The sequence below is a fragment of the Amblyomma americanum genome, chromosome 1, assembly GCF_052857255.1.
Source record: "Amblyomma americanum isolate KBUSLIRL-KWMA chromosome 1, ASM5285725v1, whole genome shotgun sequence".
NCBI lineage: Eukaryota > Metazoa > Arthropoda > Arachnida > Ixodida > Ixodidae > Amblyomma > Amblyomma americanum.
The window spans coordinates 69,253,071-69,263,740 of NC_135497.1; the positions used below are offsets into that span (position 1 = coordinate 69,253,071).

At 46.8% G+C, this 10,670-nt stretch overlaps 1 protein-coding gene across 1 annotated transcript; it reads right to left on the minus strand.

The window, feature by feature from the left end:
* Positions 1-2,294: 2,294 nt before the first annotated feature.
* On the minus strand, positions 2,295-8,154 carry LOC144103374 (uncharacterized). The gene is made up of 3 exons (XM_077636130.1): positions 8,002-8,154; positions 6,867-7,796; positions 2,295-2,333 (listed from the first exon to the last, which is right to left on the minus strand). Exons 1-3 carry the CDS (start codon positions 8,152-8,154, stop codon positions 2,295-2,297), a joined length of 1,122 nt encoding a protein of 373 aa, XP_077492256.1.
* Between the last annotated feature and the right edge of the window lie 2,516 nt (positions 8,155-10,670).

A 10,670-nucleotide genomic window follows, 5' to 3' on the forward strand; every position in this document is an offset into this window, starting at 1 on the left:
AAGTGAAGTGAAGTGAATGTGGCACGTGGCAACGTGCCCATCGGACTCCGAGCAGACTACGCCCCTGGCAAGCTGGCAGTTAAATCGATGACTGTTCGCGACAGGTTGCTCGGGAAGAGCAACGCGAGTCTCGCAAGCCGAACCGGTGGGTGTGTTTGAAACTGCCACCTGCCGGGGCAGTGCGCATCGCTTATGCACTGCGCCAGGAGTGGTACAAGCTCTCCTCGCGGTCTATGAATGTAAAGTAGAGAATGACCTTGTCTGCCACGGTCTCTGTGTCCGAACGCTGTAGCCACTGAGCCAGCGCGGTGGCTCAGTGGCCTGGGCCCGGCCGTGGCGACGGCGTTTCGATGGAGGCGAAACGCAAATGGCGCCCGTGTTCTGTGCGATCTCAGTGAGGTGGTTGCAAATTGTTCCGGAGCCCTCCACTACGGCAACTCTTCTCTCACGGCGCTTTTCAGGTGTACACCAGGAAGTGAGACAGAGCGCCATTTCCTTTCCTCAAAAAATATTTATTATCATTTATAATTCTCCGGCGCAGTTCATATTAATCGCTGCCAGGATGAGTACTAGACTGACCCGACTCTTCTCAGTGACCGGCTACAGCATATGTGAAGTCACTCTTAATTCATGCTTCCATAAATCTCGCTTACTTGTAACTTTGGAGTACGAAGCTTAAAAGAGCCACGCGGCTCGATACAGCATGAAATCGGACACAATGAACAATAGCTTGCGCCGGTGAGACTCAAGAACATCGACACATGACAATAAGAAAAAAATAACTGAAATGTTGAAACTGCTGATGTAAGGGAGGGCCGACAAAGTGCGGGGAGCCTGGAGGACCACCACATTTTACGAATTGAGGGTGAAGGTAAGGGAGGGCTGACGATTTATTGGCGAGGGTAATAAATAAGGGAGGCAAGGCGAAAAAGAGGGCATTTGCCCATCTCTGTTTAAGACCCTTGGTCAGTGTAAGTGCTTCAAGCATACGTGGCCCGTTAGCAGCGGTCCTGTCTCCTATGATTAGAGTTTCCAGTCCGCTTGGTAGAGGTATCATCGGGGGCAAAAGTAACAGACCCCTCCCCTCCAGGTTTTGGCCCGTGCCACTCTGCACGGAGGCGCCACTTGACAAAACACTTCTGGCATCGAGAGCGGCGCATTGGGTCCGTTTCAACACCAGACGTTCTTTGTCAGGTGGCGCCCCTACGCAGAGTGAGACAGGTAGGAACTTGGAGGGGAGATGGTGCTAACACGGCAGGAGGAGGTATCTGTGTGCCGGATTCGGGTAGGGGAGGCTGACACCATCTGTCGTCGGTGGCATGCAAAAGATCTTCCGGCAACTGACAGGTGCCCTCACAGTGGCGCTGCACCAGATATTTGTGATGTTCGGCACTTGTTGGCATTCCCAGCGGCGGCTCCCCAGGGAGCGATGGAACCGCGAATGTGACAAATGTAAAGTCAACTGTGAATAGTCACTTCATCGGCAACCTCTGCGAATATCTCAGCGAAACGGGTCTTCCCTTCTTTTAACTTTCTATCTCCTGCTTTCCTTCCCTCGTTTCAACTTATGCCTCATGACACACTTCTGGAATAAAAAAAACTTGAAGGGTAGGTGTGTTACTTTTGCCCCCGTAGGTATACATTTTAATCACAGTGTGCACACTGCAGTTCGCGGCTTCGCCTACTAGAATGCGCTGTTCGTACGCCAGGTCAAGTGTTGGCGTTCACGCTATGATGAGAGAGCGCAACAGACTATGAATATACTGGGAGCAATAGTAAGGCTCAACTTGTCAATGTGCAGCAATTTTTTTTGTTTTGTTACGTCGTGAAGCGCTTAGAAGGAAACACGCCTAGCAGACTGTCCAGTCTTCTTTCTTGGCCCTGTTACTGCGCTGTTTTTGTTCTTCAAGTATGTACGTACAAACTCTCTAAACTCTCCGTTTTACTGTAGCAGCTCAGAGTCCATGAGACCCGTGGGTTGGGACTGCAAATTTGCGAATCATTGGCAGCGCTTTTCTATTTCCAAACACCAGACACCTGCGTAACCGTTGGCAATCTTCGAACACCGCCGCCACCATTAGGTGGTAAAGAAAAATAAACTAAATGGGCCCGTAACAACTCGCCCCAATTTTCAGCGCTAAAAAGTGTTTATTCGCCATCCACAGACCAGTCGAGTCACACTTAAAAGGCTAAACTAAAATAATGGTGAGTTGCGTCTGTTTGGTCATCGACCGCTGACTGCTCCCGGAGAGTTTCGCCAATTTTGAGTAGCTGCTCCCACGGCGAGGAAAGTTTCACTTGAATCTGACGGAGTTGCCGGTTTTGGACGGCGCCTGCAGAGTGTAAGAGCATGCAGTTAGGATAATATGACAACGCAGACTTTTTTTAAAACCCGGCTCTTCCCCAGACTGGAAGCTGTCTGTAGGACACCGTGCAGGTTACGGGGAGGAAAGGGGGCAGTTAAAGCGCTTATAAGCAAATATCTAAGCAGACGCCTGTACGATTGGCCTCTCGCAGTTAGCGCGTTCAATGTGGTATGAGTTACTGGTCGGTCACATCTTGTATTCATTTTGAAGTCGAGAGTTGGACGAAAACTCGTCTGGTCGGGGACAATCATAATAAAACTTAAAAGGAGGACGCCGACCAAAAGTAAAAAACAAAAAACAACAAAATGGCGTTTCGGCTCCCGTACGGGAGCCTTGTTCACAATGAGAAGGATTAGAAAGTGCATCAGGATTTAATACGTTTGAAAAGAGGGCGCAGGGAGCGTGCGTATACAGGAGTTAGATTTCTAGTGTTGCGATTGAGGGTGCGATTAGTCGTTTGAATGAATAATGATTCGAGGTGAAGGCGACGGCACAGATTCTTTTCAGTTGCTAGCACGTGTGCCCTACCCCAGTCAATATCGTGGCCAGTTGATACGGAGTGTTCGGCGTCCGAGGAAGGGCAAGGTGAAGGCGTGCTTCTCGGCCGCAAGAGGCGTTCCGGTTGTGTATAGGCAGCGGCAGGCGGGAAGTGGCGTAGCACGTTATTCAATGGGAACAGCAGTGTGCACGGAAAAAGAGGGGCGAGCGAAATCACGACGTAAAAGATTTCAGAGAGGCTGGAGCGCCGCCCCAAACGGAGAGTACCTGGCAGGCGACAGTCAGGGCTAACTGGTCGCTCACCACGCATTAGAAAGCAAAAACGCTCATCGGACGCGCCAGATTGCCGATTGCTGCCAAGGCGGGAAAGCTTGACAGGCAACCGCGCTTCCATTTCAGAATTTTTTTACGGCCGGACCGTTCGACCATCACCACGCTGCCGGGCCTTTGTAGGTTTATTACCGAAACGCGAAGGCGCTTGCAAAGGGGGTGCGGGAGTTGTCCTTTTTAGTGACCGGTCGGCCCAAGTGAGACCGCGTCCCAGCCGGGCGCGGCTGAAGAGATTAAAGCATGCGAGTTCTCCGAGTGCTCAGTGTTTGCATGCGTAAGTAACCAGTAGATGTAATGTGGAAAGTGGAGGCTAGGTACTAGCTTGGCAGTTGGCAGACAGAGAGCGGACATGGCAAGTTCTGGAACGTGCAGATTGGTGTCCTAACCTTGTGTACACGGAACGAATTGAGGCTGTGTGTGTGTGTGTGTGTGTGTGTGTGTGTGAGCAGTGCTGATTGGAACCTTGTGGTCGGACTTCTATGTCACACTGACAGCAAGTGTCCGCGTGACATTCTTAGTTGGGAGGTGTGGAGTTCGCTGACCTTTCCGCGAACTCGTTGGTCTTGTGTTCGCAAGGAAGGCCGCTCCAGGGGGGTCGGAAGTCGCCAACAAAGGGACCTGTCCCCATCTCGGCCTCCCCTGCTTGCGGCGGACGTCCTCGTTTACGCCGCGCCGTCACGGGCATAGCCCGTCTTAAGAAGCCTAACCATGTACAGCTCTAGACATGTGTTCGTTGTCAAGGAGTTGCCGAGGTTTCGGGAATGCACGAGACCATTACCCCCTGAACAGCTTTCAGGCCTGCGCGTCTCGTGGCGCGACGTCAACGACATCACTGCGCGCCGGCTGAGGGCTGCGAGCGATTGCCGCGGGCTCGCCTCGCGGGGACTGATGCCACAGACAGGCTCGTCGACCGCCAGGTCTGCGCGATTTGTCAGGGCAAAGACAAATAATTAAGATTACGGGCAGAATTATACATATTTATTTATCACAGCAGACTCTGTCTTTATGCATATTTACAGATATTTACGACTACACATCGTTCGCGGCCAAAATACGTATTGCAGACAGAAAACGATATTGCGCTGTAATGTAGACGGATGTTGTCTTTTATACTGCGTGCTATAAAATCGTAAACAACTGACAGCCGAAACAAGTTGTTGCACCGATAAGAGATACACAGTTACAATACCAATCTGTTCATTAAAGTAGGCCCTGTGGCACGGTACGAGTTTCAGATGAGTGAGAGGAAGGATAACATAGCACATTGCAATGCAAAGAGGTAAAAAACGAAAACAATACTCGCATCTTAACTGTAGGTTAGAAGAAAATATTATTTCATCAAATTTTCAGAGTAGGTGGACTCCCTTCAAAGGCATAAAGTACAACATATTACTTCGTAGAGTCGAATACTTGCAAAGAAACCACAGTACATTAAACACAATTGCGACCAAACTGTGGACTACGTTATAATAAATAAGTGACACAAAGAACCACTTATTTCACTTCTGCAGGTACAGGAATGCACAAGGAATCCACTGCACAAACTGCACTGCACAATAATATAGACACTAATACAATAATACATAATAGTCACTGCAACAATAGTACAATAATAGACACAGCACAAGAAGAGCCCATACAGACAAAAGGTGTGACAAATAAGTCATTCACCTACCACAGCAGGCACTGCCTGAGGTTCACCTCAGTAAAAAAAACAAAAAAACATTGCACTTTATTGCCAAAATACTTTAAAATTTCAGATTAAAAACAAAGAACTGTAATTTAAACTCTGGGCTAGAAAGCAAGTATGACGCAAACAAAAGAAGGCTCATTGCACTACAACAGGCAGAAGTTCGTCAAAGAAATCACATGAGGAAACTGCAATAAAATACCTGCAGTGCAATTTAAAGTTATTAAATGTGCGGTGCACAAGTTATGGAAAATTACTTTTCAAGAAAGCTTCGGGCTTTTCTGTTTTTTGCCTTCTGTTTTTTTATAATATGAAGTTGATCATTCCTTTGTTTGCATAAGTTGTTAAGCATTATGTTTGCTGCACAGTTTGCAACAAGTGTGACAAGGAACTCGTAGGCATGCCCATTTTCACATGCATCTATGTCCTCAAGCCCCGATAGAGAGCTGAGCGTCAGTTGCCGAACGACATTCCTTTTGTTGGGTCCATAGAGAAATTGTGTGCAGGCACTTTGTGTCACAAGCTTTGGAACTACAACCTCCGTGTACATGAATATTGTAATCACAAGGGCAGAGGGAAACTTGAGTCCACCTCGGTCCATTTGTGCGATTAAGGAATGGTGTCTTCTTCCATTTCCGTCTCGCTTCCGGTAACAACCATGTGTCCTCGGCCACTTTCACACTTTAAAACATTCATTGTAGCATGCGCACAATACCCGCCAACATAACCATTAACTGGCATTCGTTCTGAGTGCATCAAGGTCAACGTCTACAACTTGAACACTAAAGGAGGTTCCTACATCTCTGACACTTTTTATCTCTTCAATGTTTCTGAAGTAATCAGTGCTCATCTTTGGCACGGCATTTTGAAGGCGAATCCTGCCCTCTGTCTCACAAAGCTGTCGAACAGATATGTGGTACTGCCCGCCAGCCATTTGCCGGTACTGTCCAAAACGACTATCGAGAGGAGGCGTTTGAACTTTCCCTAGTAGGACGTACTTAAAATGAAGGTCACTTATGCAGTACTTTGCGAATGCAGTAAGGATTGAGCAGATAGCTTTAGGGCACTCAATGTGTTCTGGGTAAGGACCCCAGTGTCATGCCCATAAAATTTCCAGACATCAAGCCATGCAATTCAACCATTCAGAAAAGCTACTTTTGCTCACCTGTACTGCAAGACATGGGTTCTTTGTAAACAGTACGTTGATGGAAGCCTTTATTTGACGTTTTGACGTTGACAATACTCCACCAGCGAAGAAAGATTTTGATTAAATCTGCTGTTGCTGCCGCAAGTTGAAAATCAGCTTCACCACTGCAAGCTGCCAGGGCTGTGGCTACGTGCGGATTAAAAACCTGCAGTACCAGCTTCACATTTTGCCGTTCCAAGTTTCTCGGATTAAGTGCCTTAGATGTCAAGCCATACGCAGACTTTTTCAGTAGAGATGACTCCTCTTTATGTAAATCTCTCAATTTCTTAATTGAGACAGTCATTTTGCATTCAGGACGAACATCATTGTTTGAAAGCTCGAAGCGTGGGTAGAAGAAGCAAGTCCCCGCATTTTTCTGATTCAGCCAATTGTTTCTGATACACTTCAAAAGATGTACAGCATTTACCACATAAAATAATGTCCGATCTGGACCTGCCAGATGTCGATAAACATGACGAAGCATTGGCTTTGGCAGAAACATCTTCATTACCTTTCTGTTTAGAGAGTTATTGTCACAAACAACGGCTATGACCCTGTACCCAATCTCTTCTAAGCGTATGATCACCTTCTTCAGTATGGCATGAAGTTGGTCGCCCTGTATGGTTTTTACCGGAAGAATGTGTGCTACCTCCTTGACTGAGCTCAGCAGACTTTGTATCATAAACACGTGTACAGATGTGGCTGCCTCTCTGGAATTCACTGCAGCACCACATATGCTGTCCCCCTTATGATTAAAACAAGGCTTGATATGAATTTCATCAAGCATCAACGTCACTGTCTTTTCATGTGGCTGCAGATGTGTAAATCTCTGGGAAACGTACTGAAGAAAAGTTGCATCACAAGAATCAATTTCTGGCCGCATTTGTACAGATGAGCACACTTCCCTAATAGTGCTCGGATGGGGCAAAGCTAGTGTACTTGTTTTTCTCAAATACTTGTAGGCATGCGGCGATATTGTGTAGAGAATGCATGCAAACATCATTAACTGTGTGCTGTACTGAATACGCTCTGCAGAGAGCAGTGTTAGCTGTTCCTTTAAAAAATTCACAGCCCCTTTCTTGTTTTCATTAATGCTTCCTTCCAGTTTGTCTAGAAGGGAATTTACTGCAAGCGACAGGTGGCGAGAACTACAACGCTCGCCAGACTCGTCAGACAGCATGCACAGGTTCTTCAAAATTTCCAACAAGGAGCTTACTTTGCAAACCGAGTCTGGTACAACAGCGCTACCAAGATTCTTGATCGCGGATCCTTGGTAGCAGGCTGGGACTTGAAGGTTCTCGAACACTGTCAATGACGCCTTCAACCAAGGTTCACGATCGTTGGTGATGTTCAAAAACATCGTACACTTTTCTTTATGAATCACAGTCCACTGCACTGACACCGAGGCCACTTGCAGGCGCGCCTTTTGTTCTTCGAGTGACGAAAATTGGTGTCTCTCCTGCTCCGCTTCATATGACGCCAGTGATCCTTTGACCGCAAGGGCGAGTTGGGAAGCTTCTAGTCGGCTCCTGTTAGCATCAGGTGCTTCTCTCTTGCTGTTGTCTGGTGCTGAAAGGTGCGAAGGGCAGTTGGGAAATACAGTAGGCACCGATCCACGGCGCAACCGCGGTACTGGCAATCGAACTGTAAGAACATTTCCTCTTCTTGGATCCGTGTACGAAGTCGTCGTCTCGATGCATGAAGCGTCGAAGTGATCGGCGCACGCCTGCGCAAACGTACAAACGTTTCTTAAAGATCTCAGAATCCACTCATTAAAATAGCCTAATGCTAGCCCCTTTGTCTATAAGCGTGCTTGCAGCAAAGAAATGTGGCCACAGTCAATCTATCTGGGCTTCGGAAGTATCACAATGAACGTGCTGATTAAGTAAAAGCAACCAGGAGCACATAACAGTACCATAAACATTGCTTACCTTAGTGTGCGAAGTGGGCACGAAGTCCTTCCTTGGAATGGCCCGTAACCACTTCTTGAAAGTGTCGTAATCTTTTGGCAAAAAAAAAACGTGTATCTTCCTGCCCGTATCGTAATTGCCGGTGCACCCAGGCACACAACACTTGTTCGGCATTTTAGTATCCACTGCACATCGCACACGGAAACAAAATTGCCGCAAAACAACGACGAGAGACGACAAACGCGACCACGCCGCTGCAACCAACCAGCCCGCGCGTCGCAGAGGAGCGTGAAAGAAAGAACAGCAGGGACTAAAATCATGTCGCTAGTGATGCGGCTTCTGCAAGTGTCAGCCTGCCGGATGTGACGTCAAAATTTTGGGCGCAGTCCTGAAAGATGTTCAGGGGGTAATGACGAGACACGGCTGAGTATTAGCCGAGTGACTGGAAACCCACTATTCCCGTAACGACTGTCTTCTTCTCGTTATTGGTTTACATTCTTTTTATGGCAGCTCCACCATACTATATATATGTCTTCTTCTCTTGCGGTGTGTTCTGTAAACCACTTTAGTGATCGTCTCGTCGGCATATGTTTGTCCCGTGTGCGAAAGAGATATGAAAGTGGTAACCGCCGTGGGAGAGGGCGGTCGCGTCTGTGCAGTTGTGTATTTGATTGCAACCTCTCCTTTCCCAAATATTTAATCAGTACTCTTTCCGCAGTCTGTGTTTAGTTGGCGGAAACCTTATTTTCCTTTCCCTAACCACTGATTGGTGAAGTGAGTCGCTTGTAATCTTATTGGTTGCTGTCCTCGCCAAGGGCGGAGACATAGGGTTTAAAAACATGATGATGATGGATTTTTATGGCGCAAGGGCATCTATGGCCAAAGAGCGCCATGGCACAAGGTATTTTTCAAATTCTCAAGGTGGGGTCGAAGACCCATTTCTGAAGCATTTCACCCTAAATAAGCCGAGCACCAGACCAGGGGAAAGCTTGTACCCACTGTATCACCGGTGGGTACCCGGCGGCACTGGGGATCGAACCCCGCACCTCCCGCATGCAAGGCGGACGCTCAACCACTTGGCCACCTCTGCGGTGGCAACAAGCACGCTTGGTTGAACGAGGGCATATTGGTCTGATCAAGGGTTTAGGTATGTAAATAGCTTTCTCGTTGCTTTGTTTCTTCTTGTTTTATTTATGTTGTAAAAAAATAGTTAACCTCCTTTCTTCGAATAACGTGAAAGTTTGCGAGTTAGAACCACCGGTTCATCAAGAAACCACGATTTAATCATCAACAAGGTGTTTCCTCTCATCGCCACCTGAAGGGGGAAACTCAACTCATCGGTTGACAGAAAAATTATACATTTGAAGCGTATGCTAAAACGCGCAAAAAAGCGGAAGAACAGAAACCCCGTAGATATTCGCCAAATGCAAACCCAGCTTTCTGATGCATTATTGGTAGCCCGACAAAAATATTTTTCTAGTACCTTGCCCAAATACATAAAAACTAGCCCTGATAAATCTTGGCGATACCTTGGAAATAAGAGCGCACACTTGCAAGAAATAAGGCAGCACGATAATGTGATTGCTGATCCACAGGAAATTTCCAACGTAATGAATGAATACTTTCATTCTATATTCATCCAGGTTGATAGCGTCACAGAGGCTTCGTTTTGTTGCTACCAAGTGTCAGACTCCATATCTTTGGAGCGCGTGTGTTCATTGTTGCTAAAAGTTGAATAAAAATCTTCTGAAGGCCCAGGTGGCATACCGAATTTCTTCCTTCATCGTTACGCCGGGCCTATTGCACACATTTTAACAGCTATCTTTTCTTTACATATTAGCACGGCACTTTACCTGACGATTGGCTTGTGGCCCGTGTCATAGTAGTCCACAAAAAAGGTGACTGCCAGCTTGTGGAAAACTACCGCCCAATTTCACTGACATCTACGAGCTGCAAAACGCTAGAACACATCATCGCTCACTACATAACAAATTTTCTTGAAGCTAACGGCTTACTCTCTTCATTTCAGCATGGATTTCGGAGGGGTTTGTCGACATGTACCCAACTTTTAACAACTGTTCACGAAATCGCTCTAACACTTGATTCTTCTTGGCAGGTTGATCTTATCTTCCTTGATTTTAGCAAAGCGTTTGATCGCGTTCCTCACGACAAACTTCTCGAAAACTTACTAATTTTGTTTTCCTGCATTCATCATAACCTGAATAAGAGCGTACCTTTCGAACCGCACTCAGTTCGTGGATATCAATGGCAATGCCTCCAATGTGTTACCGGTTTCGTCCGGAGTGCCTCAAGGAAGTGGACTGGGACCAATTCTTTTCTTAATCTATGTTAATGATATAACTAGTGCCGTTCATCCTCATGTATACATCAGGTTGTTCGCGGACGATCGTCTGCTCTTTAAAAAGGTTACAGGCCGTGACGATCAACTTCAGTTACACAATAGTTTAGCAACACTTAACGAGTGGTGCACGGCTTGGTCTATGACCCTAAACACTGAATAAACGGTCTTACTTTGCGTCACGAACAACAAACAGGCAATTTCATTTCATATTGCATCAATATTACTCGAATAAAGGAAGTCGCAGAAAACAAATACCTAGGCGTAACGTTTACAAACATTCTTTCGTGGTCCAAACAAATTGATAACATTTGCGCATCCGCTTCCCGAA